This window comes from Diorhabda sublineata, chromosome 3 (assembly GCF_026230105.1).
Source record: "Diorhabda sublineata isolate icDioSubl1.1 chromosome 3, icDioSubl1.1, whole genome shotgun sequence".
Classification (NCBI taxonomy): Eukaryota; Metazoa; Arthropoda; class Insecta; order Coleoptera; family Chrysomelidae; genus Diorhabda; species Diorhabda sublineata.
In genome coordinates this window covers 24783813-24801350 of record NC_079476.1, presented here as the reverse complement: position 1 = coordinate 24801350, position 17538 = coordinate 24783813, and the positions used below count along the sequence as shown (strand labels likewise).

At 33.3% G+C, this 17538-nt stretch overlaps 1 protein-coding gene across 7 annotated transcripts in view; it reads right to left on the bottom strand.

Moving 5' to 3' along the window:
- LOC130441608 (protein enabled) overlaps positions 1 to 17538 on the bottom strand; it is a 33044-nt gene that overhangs the window by 10095 nt on the left and 5411 nt on the right. For 3 of the 7 annotated variants that reach the window (XM_056775358.1, XM_056775357.1, XM_056775362.1), the window contains one exon: positions 1281 to 1446. In XM_056775358.1, coding sequence (XP_056631336.1) covers positions 1281 to 1446 — 166 coding nt within the window. Of the gene's footprint in view, positions 1 to 1280; positions 1447 to 6692; positions 6928 to 11079; positions 11376 to 17538 lie in introns of those variants that run through there. The other 4 variants (XM_056775356.1, XM_056775355.1, XM_056775361.1 and 1 more) reach the window with 4 other exon arrangements.

Here is a 17538-nt window from a genome sequence, read left to right as displayed (position 1 = left end):
TTTCTATTTGGTAAAACAAAACAATCCGCTTCTTATGTTGAGTATATCGTTTTTATGCTATAAAAAAGATTAAAGTCGTTAAATCAGTACGAGGTCGAATTTTAACAACGTTGCCACGTTTGGAAAGTAGTATGAACGTTGAGGAAATGTTGAACGAAATGAAATTATATCAACGACCAGTAATTCTGAACGATTTTATATAATGAAATGTCTAAAAATAAAGATTCCAAAAATTGGATTATTGTCAAACTTGGTTTTTTCTTTAATATACAAAGTGTTTTGATTATTTTACTAATTATTTTGATTTAAGATCAAAAACGTACCTCAAACCTTCAAGTCGAACATTCTTTAAACTATTAGAAACAACTGAAAAGTAATATCCCAGCTAGGAATAGATTTTTCTTGGAAATTATCATTTATTTGTTGTTAAATGATAAATGACAAGAATTTTAATTGGTCGAAATTGTTGATGTCTGGATTATTTATTTAAATGAGTCATATCATTGTAAATAACAACTATAATAGATTTCCAATGAGTTTGAACTCGATATTTCTCATCAGATTTAAATTTAGATACATTGATGATATTACATATCTACAAATGTGGTCGAATTTTTGAAAATATTCCATTAAATATCTGTTAAAAAAAATTCTTTTTATTGTAGGTGTGGAGGGTTGTGTAAAAATATTCCGACCTAACAGGAAAAAGTTACTGGGGAGTTACTTATAATCCGGCGAATAAGTCAGATGCTTAACTAATTTGAAGTGTTCACTAATGTGAACTATTTTGACTTTTTTTTTCGTTTCAGGAGGCTAGTGGTGATGAATTGTGACAAAAATTCTAATACCGTGTCATTCGAATGCGCTTTTAGTTTAAAGATAACAAACACGTGCATAATTATTCAGTCAGACGTAACTAATCCTACATCCAAACTTTACAAACCAATTTATTGATCTGAGATGACTCCGGGAACTGCAGGTGATATTGGTCTTTACTTTTTTGAGGTTGCACGAGAACATTTACAATCGATTCATAGTGTTACGTGTTTTTTGGTACCAGAATCCGAAATACTGTAAGTTAAAATCGACCGAAAACTATTACAATCGATTTATAGTTATGCAGAAATTTCACGATACCAGAACTGCAAAACTCTTCGGATATAACCAAAGGCAATGAATGGGATAACCTCACACACGTCCAAAGCGTCTTCATCAAGAACATGTAAAATTAGCATAAATTTAACGTAATAAGCCGAGTAGTTAAAATATTAGTGACTTACCTCATGATCTTGAAGTTTCCTACCGACCACTCGAAACGTCTGATGTACCGTGTGCTGATAAATGTGCACCTTGGAAAGACCCGACGACGTGCCCGATGGAACCCATTTTTTGTTAACATCATCGTAAACCATCACACTTGCTCGGGCACTAGCGATGGATTGCTCGCTGTAACAATCAACAAATTTACATCTTGTTCGTTCTTTGAAATATTGTTGAAGGTGTTAACGACGTAAACGAATTTTTAGCACTATTTCAACACGTCTTATACCCTCATCTTTTGAGACAAGTTTGTATCCGTACAGTAATAACAAATTAGCCCACCAACTGTTAAAATTTGTCTATGGCGTTAATATAATAATTTTGAAGACTGTATACAAGTAATTTGAAAGTGGTTAGACGTATTTCAATTTCCGTAAAAGCTTTCATGTCTGTTTATATCCGCTTTAGTCACCATATTTGTAAGTAACATCTTTTCCAGAAAATGGAAGTGTTAAAATATGTATAAGGTCACGAATGACTAGATGAAAGTTCCAGAAATGTTGCCAGTCGTGGATTAATCATTTCATGGGTACCACATACGATTGCGAACACTTTACCTAGGGTGAGAGTCAGGTTTACTTTTAGAACAAAGCGGAAACAAAAAACTAGTTGTTGGGGATGAGGAGGGAGGTCTAGGTGAATGAAGAAGAATCGAGGAAGAGTATGGGGCCAGTTTTTTTTTATTTATGAACTTTCTATGTTAGGCTAAGAGCTCATAGACTGCACTAGGTATAAAACAGGGCTGGGTCCTGTAAACAGAGTTCCATTAGCCCCACCCTTGTATGCAACATTGGATTACATGTATCGCAAACTAATATAAATTTTTATATATAATTACGTGGACATATCTAATAAAAACAAATATGTTGCAATTCTTCTGTTATTTACATATAAACTTCCTGTTACTTTATCAAAATTCGAGGACGTAACTGACGGTGAGACAATTATATTTGCCTAGCTTATGTTCGCTTGTTTCCGGGAAGTACTGAGTTCCCGATAATAACACCACAAATTAAAAGGAAACTGATACATTTTCAACAACCGTTTTGATATAATATTCATATAAATTGGACACTACAATAATTAGAAAGCTTTAATTGATTACCGCTTACGTAACATGTCTTAATGGACATAACAAATATATGTACAAGACTTTAAGGTTTGGAAATAATAAAAAATCGCTGAGGGTCAGATCTGGTGATTTGTCGGAATTTTGCCGTAGCAATCACTGAAGTGTGAGAAGATGCGTTGTACTAATAGGTACTTTTTTCTTCTTCAAATGCGGTTTGGGAAAAAAGCATACTAAGAAAGTTTGCTGATGTGATACGTGCAAATCAGGATCACGTAGAAGGTTTGTGTGCAAAAAAGCGACCTTCGTTCCTGCCCCTACATGTCCAGGTCGCTTCATCATTTTGGGTCTTAAGCCCCACGTACCTCCGACCATTCTGCAGCAATTATATAAAGCACTAAGTGTCTTATGGCTTACTGCTTGAAGATGTTGTCTCCATGATAGTTTCTGATCATCCCAAGATATTTAATCCTTGAATTAAGGGCTAGTTCGACCCCGTTCATTCTGATGGTTTTTGAAGGACTTATACTCAGACCTTCATTGACACACCATCTCTGAGCGACTGTTGGGGCGGATTGCTTTTGTTCTCTTATGATATCGCCAGGTCATCATCGTATCCGCAAACTCCATATTCTGCCTTGGTTGGATTTTAGGAATTCAGAAAATATGGTACGAAATTCGCTGGGTCAGTAAATTTTATACAATTTTTAGTATTCCAGGATAATAAAAAAATATTTTATGACACATTTTTAGTAATCAATAGACAACACATTGATATATATCATCCATTTTTTTTTCGTTTTATCTTTTTATATTTATTGTTGTTGGAAATAAAAATATTTACGAAAAAATTATAGGATTCTAGTCTAAACGTCTATTTTTTTTAAACTATTTTTATGAGAAAACTGTACTCATCAGTTGTGAGTAATTTTTTATACATAAATTTATAAGTAATTACGTAGCTGGGCGAAACAGAGCGGTCCTCGTAAACAGGAAATAAAGACATAAATAATACTTATTAGTAAAGTACATTGTACTGTATATTATTTTAATTAAAATAAAGAGAAGGAATGCAACAATGCGTATAGATTAAAGACCATAACTATTCAAGAATAAATTAAAACGCTTTGACGGACAACAAATTATATTCTAGCACAGATCAAACACAAAACGTTGAGTCGTTCCATAAGAGATGTTGAGAAACTCGGACGTTTCAGCTTTTTTTTATTTTTTGATGTTATCGTCGTTAGAATAAGCTTTCGACGATTTCTAGTGCTGCCGAAAGTTTCTGCTTGAATGGACGTCTATTTGCGACGATCTTTTGCTATCTCGCTTCGGCTCTAGATGAAATACAAACATCAGCTCGACTTCAAATCCGAATATGTTTGATACAGCTCGAGTTTTCCAAATAATGTTCTCTAGTAATACCACTTTTAACACCTTTTGCGTTCAAAACTAAAAATCTCCTCTCAAGGAGTCGTTGCTGAGGCGGCCCAGCGGCGGAAGCAATCGTGCCAAGATTTCTACCGATGTCTAAGCTCTGACTAGTGCTTTTGATAAGGCCCGACTGTGACGAAAGATCAAGGTTGCGGAGACGGCTTAACAGTCCCGGATCCCAAGGTTAAGAGGACAAGAATCTGGTGTTTGTTACGCGAAATCGAAGGATCGAATCTAGAGTTGACTGTAACGACCCGATACCGGCTTCAAAGAACAACTGCTGGATTTCACTGAGTGGGGCCATCATGTGGTCTCCATTTGGCATTGAAACCAAACCACCCTCTTGTTTGGTTGTTAGGAATTTTATCATAATAAGAGGATTATTATATTCGTAACCAAACATCAGCTTGCAAGTGAAAATATGATAATTTATTATTTAATTTTAAAAATGGTAAATCCTACGCCCATGCAGTTTGTTCAATGTGTTACCACCTGCACCGTCGCGCCGTAAGTGTGCCAACTGTCATTAGAAATACGATACAGAAACTTCTTACCAACTCTTGTAAAATTATATGTTTTTACCTTGAAACAATATAAAACCTAAGAGATTTTTCACTTCTACGGTTTCAGTTCTTGTTAAACGAAGCGTAAAAATTTTTAAATTATCGCGAGAACGAGTAGAAATTCTTCTTTTGATATAAACTGGTAAAAAAGTCCAAAAACTTTGATAAAGTTAAGGGTCTAAAAGAAAATAAAAGAAGAGGAATTACGCTCTCAACTAATAGTCTAAAAACAATAAAAGAGAAGAGCTGGAGACAATAATTGGCTACCGAACTTATAAAAATAGACGGATTAGTACACGCAGACGATAATAGTAGCAGATACATTTAACAATATGGAAGAAGAAGTAAACAATAGAATTGAGAAGGGAAGTAAACATAAAGAAATGCAAAAAAATGGTACTAAATCAGAAAAAAATAACATGAGAAATATTTAATAAGGAGAAAACAAAGAATAGATAGAGTTTTAAATACTTGGGAGTAGCAAAGGAATAAAGAAAAGGGGGGAAACAATACAGTAAATGAATGAAGTAGTAAAAGATCGAAGTGAATGGAAAAATAGATAAAAAGAGAATAAAAACTAATATCCAAATAATTTAACGTTCCAAAAAAACATAGAACTTATAAAAATATGTAAAACAGTAACACCTGGACTAAAAATTTAATACAAATAAATCAGCTTATCAATCCGAAGGTTAATACTTCCCGTCTTGTATATACTGCTACATCAAAATGTTATTCTAACCTTTTGCCCAATCCAGACTTCCGCGAGGCGCCTTCTAGAGGCTCTCGATACGAATCATGGCGAGTGGAGGCGAAGGGAGTGTTAGCTATCCACACTCTCGATTTATTCTTTATTTATCTTATTTCGTCTTTCACTTTTTTTCATCCTAAGTCATTTTAATCGTGCCAAAAAAACTTATGGTTACAAAAGCACTCGTGTTTCCTCCTGGAGTGTCTCAATTGGGCTTCAAGTTTAATTTTGAGAGTTGGATTCACGGTAGCAACCCCTGCGAAGAATTCGTATAACCGGTTGCCTTTTTTGCAGTGGCAAATAGCGGAAAATGTATCTATCGATTTTTGTTCTTAAAAAATTACATTTATTCGTTTACATCGCACTTTTTGGTTCTAGTAAACCTTAGTTTAGATCCACTGGAAGATATTTTTAGTAAAAATTTCAAACATAAGTTGGCTAAGGTGATTTAGTTTTCAAGTGCAGTTAAAACATGTTTCCAAACGTAGAAAAACATAGAAATTTTATCTGGAGGTCCTAGTTTAGTATTTCGTGCCATAAGAAGCTTAGAATTTTTTGTTTGTTTCTCTTATATCTGCAGTTAATTTGGAATAAATTCTGCACGTGTGGTGTCAGCCTTTCTACATCCCCAGTAAGACTCCGAAAGCAAATCCTGCAAAGCTGAGCGTCATTTTTGAATCCGTTAGCTTCATACTCTAAAGAGTGGAGTCTATGATAGATCCTGGAGAAAGAGTGAGACTTATGCTGTCTTACGTCTTGAATATGATACAAAGAAATAGTGGTATATGGCGAGGGAATGTAGTGGTGCCAACTAGGACTGCGTTTCTTCCACTTTTCTCAACTCCTATTCCGAACTAATATCGGTATCAGTGCCTTTTTGGAGTAATAAAACCAATACATTGAAAATCTTACTGTTTAATACCTGGAATATCGTCAATTTGTTTTACAACTGATACAAATGCTGTTTTTCATTCAGAATTTCATTTTATGATATACATCAGCTCAAAAATCAAATAATTGGAATAGAGGAACTTTCCCTTACGAAGCTTTCGAAGTGATTGCTACCGCGAGTCAGAGGTTGGTAGACAACGAGTTGCAAAATTAGATTAGACCTCAATTATTTAAGAACGGCTGTCGACACCTCACGTTAAATACGAAAAGGTTAGAATGAAATATAAAGATATTGAGTGTTACGAAAAAGGACAATTATTCTTCAGAGTTTGGCCATAAGGTATACAATGAAAGAACATTGAGGTTATGAATCGATTTCATAATAAAGCTATACGGAATAACTTTATAAGGTCGTATAAGTAGAAGTTGTTGACTAGACCACAACCAGTAGATAAGAAAAATATGATTCGAGTGATTACGTTAGTTAAAAACAATGAATATATAGTATTCATAAATGATTAAAAGCTGTGAATCAATAAGTTTCCCGAAATTAAGTTAGGTTAGACTGTAAATATTATTAATTATACCCTTTTATTGGATTGAAAACAATTAGTTTTAATGAAAAATAAAGGTAATTTAATAACTGGATCATTTTACTCACCCTAGTGTGTAATCGTCTAAAATTTTATTCGACATTAACACGATATAACACGATAAACATAAAACATGTATTTTCAAACTTAACTTTCTCACTAGTTCAATAGCATCCAGAATAAAATTTTATCAAAAAACAAATAAACCTCTTATCTATCTGTAATCGATTATATAGAAATAGAAATGAGTAAACTCTAAAAGTTTTTATAAGAAGTTATAGGAGGTTATAATACACATTCACGCGAAACAGCGATACCTAGCGAGAAGGCGGTCAGTTATAAGATGTGCGTTCACTTATTATTTTTCAAATAGTTTACCAAGGCAGCTGATTGCAGAGGTTCTCAAACTTTTTCTTCTCGTAAACCACTTTCAAAATACTTTAGTACACTCCAATTATAGAGTTTCCCGTGGGTGCACCTGGACTCTTATAATTAGTTATACATTATTTAATATAGCAAAATCTGTGCAAGATTGAAAAATAAGTCTCCTAAACTCTAATCCTAATCTCCATTATAATCGATAAAATCTATTACCAAACACTACTTTTATATATTTTCTTAATCATGTATATAAATTGAGATTCGATACTGATTTTATTTCAAAATCTCAGTTAATTGTAAACAACCTTGAAGCGTGATGTAATTAACGACACTATTTGATCGAAAATAAACTCAAGGACATTCTAATTTTTTGTCCCAATTCCATAAATTTACACCCTTCGATTTTTCAATGATCATATCAGAAAAACTCGAAATTTCATTTAGTAAATTATAAAACGCTGTTCCAAAGTTATGGATTTTGATTAAACTCGATTTTAAAAACAAAATAATTATTGATATTTCTTAAAAGTATATACACTACCGGTCAAAAGTTTTCGCCTACCTTCAATAGGATTAACTTTGATATTTATATTTTACAGAAAATATAGGTAGTCTGTAATTGTAAGATATTTATGGGGGTCTCGACTGTTTTTTTTTCGGGGTTTTCACTAATTTTTTACTGACAAACCATTGAAATAATCAAACTCATTGTTTTTGAATAATCTTTAGTAATATTTAAATAAGCTTTACAAATTTTTTGAAGTCAAAATTTATAATAGAATAAAAGTTATAGTGACCAACAGGGAGACATCAAGATTATAACTTGTTTTGCTTATTTGAAATCAAAAAACGAAAAAGGTTTTTCAATCTCCATATTTAAGACTAGCGATTGGAATAGAGTTAATTCTAGATTACAAAAATTGACTTTTTTGAAAATTACATTCAATTTTTTAGTCATTTTTTTCGCTCGAAGAAAAAAATATCGATAATCATAGTTCAGTCACTAGCTTATAACATATTGTTATATGACTTTGAACAAATCGGTCCAGTAGTTTCTAAAATATCGTGGTCACTGTTAAGAAAAATGGTGTTTATACAATACAATAGGCTCTCCTCTTCTTCTTGGAAGTCACGCAAAGCTGCTTAGCCTTCCTTTTTCGTGATTCTTGCTTGTTTTACAACATTTAATCCACTTTGGGCCAAGAATGGAGATGTTTAAGAGAAAAAGTCCTGATTAACGAATTGAGCGACTCAATTCTGCTGAAAAATTTTGGATAAACCCTCATAAATTGGCTTCATAACTTTAGGCCAAATTCACAAAAAAGGTTATGACAAAAAACCGATTTTTTCGAATCGAAAAACTGGAGGACTCCCTTAAATTTCTGATTCATCAGGGTTTATTTGGTTCCATTCGTTTTTCAAGATATTCCAATGTTGTGAAGTGGAAATAGGACACTGATTTCTGACTCCCTGTGCAATTTGTATCACAACAACTCAATTGGGTTGAAATCGGGTGACTGTGGCAACCAAATTATTACTTTTAGTTCATTCTTCCTTTCCAATTCTTTCAAATACTCTTTGCATAATTTGAGGAATGCTTGGGATCGTTGTCTTGCTCGTCAAGATGAATTTTCTGCCCTTTATCCAAAACATCCCCAAACCATCACCGAGACTCCGCTTTACATTCAGGATTACACGAGGATCTAACATCCGTTCATTCTTTGTGTGTGCTCTCTTTAAACACTAGTCAATGCATCAGCATCAAGTATAACTTCAGAACTTGAACGCTGTACTTAGAAGTCACGATTGTTACTAAAAGCATGATTCAGCTAGTCACTATATTTTTGCAGTTTCACAGGCGGTGAATAAACCGAAATTCGCAAAATAAAAACAAGTCACGACGATTTTGATTGTAATCGAAAGATTTTATGGTCAATAACTTTCTTTTCCTACACATTTATTTAGTTACAATTCTTCTTCTTAACGTGATAAGTCTTATCACCAGACGTAGAGGTGAACAACACGTTGTATGATAAAAATCTTTCGTTTCCTGTTTATTCAATTTTTTTTTATCAAATTATTCAAATAAAATGAAATTTCATTATCATAAGGCTTTTCGGAAACTATGAATTGAGGTTAGGTAGATCACCTATCAGCTGACTGCGTTTCCTAACCTAGAATTTTCGATGCGGGTTAGTTCATAATTTCCGAAAACGAATAATGTATTTTTCTTTGTGTACCTCCTAAATGTAACACTAATGATATTTTAAATCATAGAATAAATTATTTCTACCTGTTTTTTAGTATACCTGTAATTACTAAACAATAACGATTTTATGAAATTATTGCATTGTCATATGCGTCTGCAAAATTTTAACAATATCAAATCTATACAGGGTGTTCCGGTACTTGATGCAAAAAATTCCAGAGATACATATAACACCTCAACGGCTACACTGGTTTGTTTACAAAAGCGTTAGGAATCGCATTCGAAAGAATAGTCTACAAGCTAAACAACTAAAATAGTCGTTAACACATGCGTACTTTCTCTGAAAGCAGCGCTAATCCAGTTACTTTATAGCCACACCTCGTATATATCTCCAATTTTTTTCAAATTATTATTATATTTGAAATCAAATTTTCATATTTTTGGTTTTAACTTCCAGCTAAAACGCTAATTGACAATTTGGCGGTGCAATGACGTCACTATATAGTAAGCTTGTAAGCAGTTAACTGTTTTCTTTAGTGTTATAGTTGTTTTTGTGTTATAAAATATTATTTAAAACTCCAACTTAGTATTGTATACTGGATCTGTGTTCTAATACTTCTTTTAGAACATGTTTGGATATTCTTTTTCGACTTCATCGATTATATCTGACTCTGATTGACTATGGTAGCGGGTAGATAATCAATTATGATTGAAGGAGAAGAGGAAGGACCTCAATAGGAAGTATCAACCGTAGGTCAATGTAAAGGCAAAAAGCGGATGAAGCTTTCAGTTGTGGAGAGAGACATTCCGAAAAGAAACACCGGTTTTCAAAGTTTGAGGGTTTATAACTTGAAACATCATAAGGATCTAAAGAACTAAATCTTTGTAACAAATTGGAACAAGGAAGAAGGTAAGATGAGTTTAACTCCAAATTGAAAAAATTGCGAGATATTCACCTGTGATCGAATGGAGTATCAAGGTATAATGGAGCAAAAAAAAGGGTCCCAATTACTCTTATTCACCTAATTCATAATGATTGTATGATTTTGATTCTAAATGTTCTTGATTTTTAGGTCTCTCCTGTTTTATAATTAGTTTTTTCTTAATAATTTTTGAATGATAAAAATTGACGTTTCGATTTCTATTTAAGTCTTTATCAAAATGTGATATTGACACTGACAATTTTCGTGTTTATATTGATCAATAGATCATATCTATCATGAACATCAAAATGAAAATAAAATAAAAATAGAAATTTATTTCTTGCTCAAATATTTAGCAGTAAATAATTAAATTATTCGTAGTTTTATTAGATATTACAAAATAGAGCTAAAAATTTTTTATCGTATTGATGACTATTCAATCTATTTTCTAAATACTGAGATGTCTGCCCTATGTAGACAGCGTCACAATTAGTACAAGGCACTTGTTTTTTTTTGTTTTTTGGTGTTTTTGATTTTAATTTATCCTTTTCTTGTTGTTTATTATTTTTTCTGGATATATATTTTCATTCAATGATATTAACTGACTTTTTGGCCTCGATTTTGCCGTACTAAGAGCGATCAGAATTAATTTAAACTTTATACAAAACTTACGACTATAAATAGAATTTGGTCGGGTAGAGTTTGGTAGAGTTTGAAAATTTTCAAAGGACCAAGGGTTTGTTGAAGCGGGTATGAAAATATTCGATTATCTTATTTTAAAATTTTCTGTTCGAAAAAATATTTTTCTTAGTGTAATATTTCTGTCTAAACCTCGATTATTCATCAAAGGGATCAAACAAAAGATTTTTATACAATATAAACGAAACAATCCTAAGAAAATCTCCAAAAAGGAATAAGCTAAAGAAAAATACACATACTAACCAAGCCCAGTAGTCCTCCCATTCCTTTTTATTTCCAGAATAACTACAGACACTGTTATTAGAAGAAACACTATCCCTGTAATTGAGAATATCATTAAACTCCTCTTCCAGCCTGTTTAACTGCCGATAAATATCGTTATCCATCCGTATTATTTCAAACTAAACACTCGAATAACAAAATGGAACATTAAAACAAAGCTTCTGATAAATTCAGGAAACGACCTGATAGCGATATCAAAGTCCACTCAATAGGTGAAAGAATAAAAAAAACTAGCGGTTACCGTGAAAGGAAACAAATGAATGTCGAGCATCTCGACTACGGTTCGAAATGTGTCACAAGACTCGATTCGTTCATCAAAGATGTCGTGAATCGATATATGAATCGGGGGGTAAAAAAAAGAAACGATCTGGTTGGGGGTATCAGATGGGAAGTGGTTGTGACGTTTGGAAATATTTATTCGGTGATATACCAGGTGCGATTGACTTCAATTATCAATGTTTGTTTTTATTTGATATTCGACAGGACCGTACTCGAAAAAATTACTTCTCTTCGTGATCTATAACTAGACATATCGCAAGATGAAATGTTGCAGCCTCCAAAAATAACTGTTTAACGTCATTCATTACGAAAAAAATATTTGTTTTTGAAACTTTTCTCTTAGAATTAGTTAAGGGCTCTATATTTGCACAATCACTTCTTCTTTTCCCGCATTTCGCAAGAATTTGAGAACATATTTACTGGAAAGTGCTTTCTACTATGTAAACTTTTTCCAACGAAAATCTATTTATTATAGAAGTTTCCATAGTGTCGATTCAGTTCAGGGTAATCCTTATTATCTCGAATTGTGACAAGATCTTTCTCTACTGTGGAAAAATCGTTTCTAAAAAACGCTTAATAACTTCAGGAATTGTTGACAACAATGTCCGTTTCCGAATAATCCAATAACTCCTTCAGCAATTTTAATAGGATACTTTCGAACACCCCCATTCACTCCCGATCTAGCACCTAGTGATTTTCATCTTTTATCATCATATTCTTTCACTTTCAATTATTGGCGACTACTTACTTTTGGTAATATAGCTTATAGATGCAAAAAAATCTTTGGATCTTTTCCTAGAGGATGTTATCACTTGTTTTAGTGATTTTTTTGGTCGAAATGACATTTTTTCCGTCACTATATTATCCAAACTTAACTCCATGCGATCGTTGTCGCAGTCCTGCACGCTCGCCGCCCGTCGAGATCAAGTTCACAATAATGGAAAACAAAAAATTTCATGACTTATGTGAATATCTCATTTTTCTTAGTGTATATATAATTCGTTTTGTGCAAAAACATGGCCACCGATCAACTACTATATGTTGTGCTATTAAAATTAATGGTCTTAGTCATCTTGCTGGCTTTCGGGGGTGGGTGATGTATTGGGGTGAGGAATAAGGACAATACAATGAATCATAAGCGTCTCGTCATAAATTAGTTAGGTCAGTAGTATATATATTAGTTGGGAGTGAATGACTTAATCAAATGGATATCACAAAATCACAACAAAATGTAACCAGAGGCTCAAATCATAACAAATAAAGACATTTAACGATTTTTATGAACAGTTACGATTCTAACACACGAGGAACGGGGTAGATGAGGATGACGAGGGTGAGGCGGGTATATTACTTGAATATTACTAAAAAACGACGTCATTTATGTTGCACGAAGTCGAAATTGACTCCCAAATTGACGTTCATTCTTTTTGCTACATTCACGGAGAACTAAAAGTAAAAAAACTCAGTTTGTTGTCAAATCTGAACCTTTGTATATATGATGAAGCTTATTTTAATCTTCCCGTCGGTGCTTTAGTCTCCAGTCGACTATCAGACCCAAGCAGATCATGAAGATAACAGCAATGGGCTAATAGTCCTTCGGCAGACCGATTCCCACAATCAATCCGAACTCTCTTCGAATTTACAACGCCCCCAAAGTAAAAGAAGGTCAATTAAGGGTCCTTCAGTTTAATCTCCTTCAAGAGCAATACGATCATTCCAACGCTTCTCTAACTTCTCGAGGTCGTTCTTGTAGTAGGATTTGTCTTTTGCATCAACATAGGCTTCAATTTCAACGATTGCTTCTTCATTTGAGCCGAATTTCTTACCGATAAGCATTTTTTCAAGATCAGCGTAATTACTGGTAGTCAGATCTGGACTATACGGTGGATGAGGAAGCTATTTGAAATGTAATTCGTTCAATTTAATCAAATTTGCCATCGACTTGTGAATCGGTGCTTTGTCTTGGTGAAACAATGGTTTTTTCTTCGACATATAGGACGTTATTCTTTAGTTTTTGGCTCCAAAAAATTGCCACCTTTAAGAGGAGAAGAATGCAGAGTGGCTGTAAAGCCAAAACGATTCTCAACATAATCTATAATCTTCTTTTTATGTCATTGGAAATTTGTTTTTACCATTGTTTGTAAATAAAAGTGAAGATAATGTAAATAAATGAAGTTTTTCTTTGTTTTTGTTTTCTACTTAAATGATAATAATTTTCGTTCATTCATTAGATGAAAGTACTTTTTATTGATCAAAATTGGCACTACAGTACGCGCACATGAAAATCTTGTTTATTTCTTTTTGGATTCGATATCTATACATCTTCAATCACACACATTTTGAATTTGTGTACATCTCCTACCACAATTAATTATGCAAATCCCTTACACGTCATTTTATCTTGTGGAACGTCAATTTCGGCTGATAGGGAATTAACCCCAATATTCCCGTCACAAAATAGGGATAACTCAATGTCGCGGTTGGCTTATTTTAGACTCGAACTGAGTTCAACGATAGATATTTTCAGTTTTGAACCACAACGTTACAGGTAAATGTATTTTATCGTTATTTAATAAACAGTAATTAGCAGATATAAAAAATTATAGTACAGAAAGAAAAAATATTGTCAAAAAAATGGATTTTATATGAAACTGAATGTCTTATTCTTCATCGTACGCTAAGACTTAGTTCTGTGTTTGCATCAATGATGACCTAGCTGCAGCTGTGATGATGAAGACCAGTTTTCCTTACATCTTGTAGGTGGTCGTCCTGCTGGTGGTATTCGGTTTCTCTTCCTTTGCAATCTTTGGTAACCTGACTTTTTTAAAAAATTGAAATCTTACAAATAATGTTTAAGAATTGATGCGCCAAACTGGGATCAGCAAAATCACCATTTGAACAAATTCTGGTATATCCATATCCTGATTAGTCTGCTCGCAATACGAAGTGAGATATTTAATTGGTAAAATGTTTTATAACCTGACACGGAAACGCCATCTTCATGATATATACATAACGAACGGTCCTAAATCACGTTTGTGCTAGGAGGAGGTTGAAGCCAAGGTAGCTGATTACATTTTCCAAAGAAATCGATAGTTTTAGTAGAACATGACGAAACAAAAAGCATACTTTTTTAACCCCACGCCATCTTGTCTATGAATTATGGTAGAATTTCACAAACATAAAAATATTTACTTATAGTTACTCATATAGAAACTAACAGTAATTTCATGAAGGAAACTATTACGACTTTTGTATCTAAAACTATGTTCTGAGTCTTGAGAAACTTTTCTGGAAGGTTTCCTCTTTTCAATGTCAAAATTGGTATGGATTTTACTTTGTTAAAGGATGCAATGTTTCATTTCCCTCTTCCCCCACGTTGTTTTGTGAATTAAACGTAATTTCGAATGCATACAATTAATAACGAATGCAGTACTAGATAAAAAAATGTGGATGTACTCAAAAAAAAAATATAAAAACATGCAAAAATAGAAGCGGAACCGTAAATTCATGCTCAATTAAAAATTATTTTAATTCAAGTGCTGTAGAACGCATATTACGTTAATTAACAGGAAGGAAATTTATTTTTTTTATACCTTATGAACATAAATAGGTCAGAAGGTCATTAAGGTCAATAATGCAGGCTGAGTCATTCCTTTCATACTTGATAAACTGAACCAAAGAAGAACTAACCATGAATTGATAATAATAGAAAAAAATACAACAGAAAAAACGCGAAAAGGAAACTTTCCATTACGACAAGAAGCTATTAATTATAAAGCTGTTATAGGAAAAGGCTGCAACATCTTGAGTCGAGAAAAATGATGACCTTACTAGGAAAACTGTGACAACGATTTTTCATTTAGAAATATTCAACCCTAAACCGTACGAAATTAGAACATCGGGAAGAAACTGTCGTTTCTGCCAAGAAGCTATTAATTTTGAAGCTGTTTATAGGAAAAGGCTGCAACATCTTGGCTGAAATGACCTTGATATTTGAACAGATGAGAACAACGAAGACGTTGTGTCGTAAATTATCATCTACGGAAAATTGGAAAGATAATATCCGTTCTGCAAAGAAGCCACTAATTATTAAGGTGTCCGTTGGAAAGGGCTGCAGCATCTTGAGTCCAATAAAATGATGACCTTGCTAGGAAAACTGTGAACAACGATTTTTCATTTAGAAATATTCAACCCTAAACTGTACGAAATTAGAACATCGGGAAGAAACTGTCGTTTCTGCCAAGAAGCTATTAATTTTGAAGCTGTGTATAGGAAAAGGCTGCAACATCTTGGCTGAAATGACCTTGATATTTGAACAGATGAGAACGACGAAGACGTTGTATCGTAAATTATCATCTACGGAAAATTGGAAAGATAATATCCGTTCTGCAAAGAAGTCACTAATTATTAAGGTGTTTAAGGTGTCCGTTGGAAAGGGCTGCAGCATCTTGAGTCCAATAAAATGATGACCTTGCTCGGAAAACTGTGAATAACGATTTTTCATTTAGAAATGTTCAATCCTAAACTGTACGAAATTAGAACATCGGGAAGAACCTGTCGATTCTGCCAAGAAGCTATTAATTTTGAAGCTGTTTATAGGAAAAGGCTAAGACATTACATACAACGATTACATTGACGGGAGGAAAATCACTGATTTTCGTTGAAGAAAATAATTTTTTTCAAATCACCTTTGTAGACAATTTTAATTGGTTTTAAGAACAAAGTACACCCCAACCTTTGATCGTTCTTACCTGCCAAATTTTTTTGGTCCTTAAAACTAAATTTAACGAGTTAAGACACTAAGCGGGATAGAAACCAGGGTTCAAACTGGTCAATATTTGTCTCACTCCTCTAGGGTATGGAAATTTACGGACTCCTTTAATTAGTTCAACATATATAGACAAAATAAAGTTTTATAAAAAGTTATATATTTGATTTAACTGAAATTCTAAAAACTATTTCAACATTTTTAAATATTTTATGATGTAAGACACGTTAGGTGATTATGTATACTATTCTAAACATTAATGTACGAGGCGTGTCCATAAAATAACTCGCCGGGGCGAGAACTGGGAGGAAAGAAGCCAAATTACAAAATTACAATTACAAAATTCGCCTAGTTCGCCTAAATAGAATTAGAAACTGTTGTTCTTTAAGAGCTTTATTTTATGGACAACCCTCGTAGTACATGCGGAGCAATATCGAGTCAGGAAATTAGGGGAGGCGCTTAAATAATCTCGGAAAACAACTGGAGATGAAAATGACTCATTTTTTTTTCGTTATTTTCTATATTGGCACCTCCAAAGTATCCGCAACTGATACTGCTACTTACAGATAGAGATAAAGACATGGAAAAAACATAACAGCCAAATAAGAACATTAATAAACATTTCTAATACAATGAAAAACTTGTTTAATTACAGTAATTATTGAAATTCTTCCTAACTAACACGAGGTCATTCTTTAGCAAGTGAAAAAATTGCTGATGTTGCTAGCACTAGGTAGATAAATTAAACAGAATATTGATAATCCAGCTCTATCCAGACCTATGAAAAAAGCGGAGACTATCATACTGAAGAAGAGCGAAAAATACCAGAAGCCCCAGGATCAACCATCTTTCCATCACCATTAACAACAAGAAGAAGATATTGTAAGAAGAAACAAAAACTATCAGCACTTGTTAGAAGACAGGAAGCAGACAAGTTCACTGGAACCTTCTTCTAATACGTCAGAAAATTCTATGATGATGTCTGAGGAGAGAAGCTGGATTTTAACGCAGCTATTAAAGAAGATTACATATTGGAATTGGACTAAATAGAATACCACAAGGAACAAGGAGAGTTCAGGAAGATAAGAGTCATCTTGAACTGAAATTTGACGTTTATAGACAACGTCGACTACCTAATTGATAAAAGGACGGTAAGAGAACAACTTGGAGACGATCCATGATGGAAGCAAATAGTTTATAAGGGTCATCCTAATTCCTACCAAGCGGTACGAATATCTAGCTTTGATTTACTAAAAAAAAGCTCCACGTTCGATAGAACCTTAGCTTGAGATCATTGACGACACTGAAAGCTAAGGACCCATATCAACATCAATTTATGAGATGGTGAATCACTCCAGGCATCCAAGATC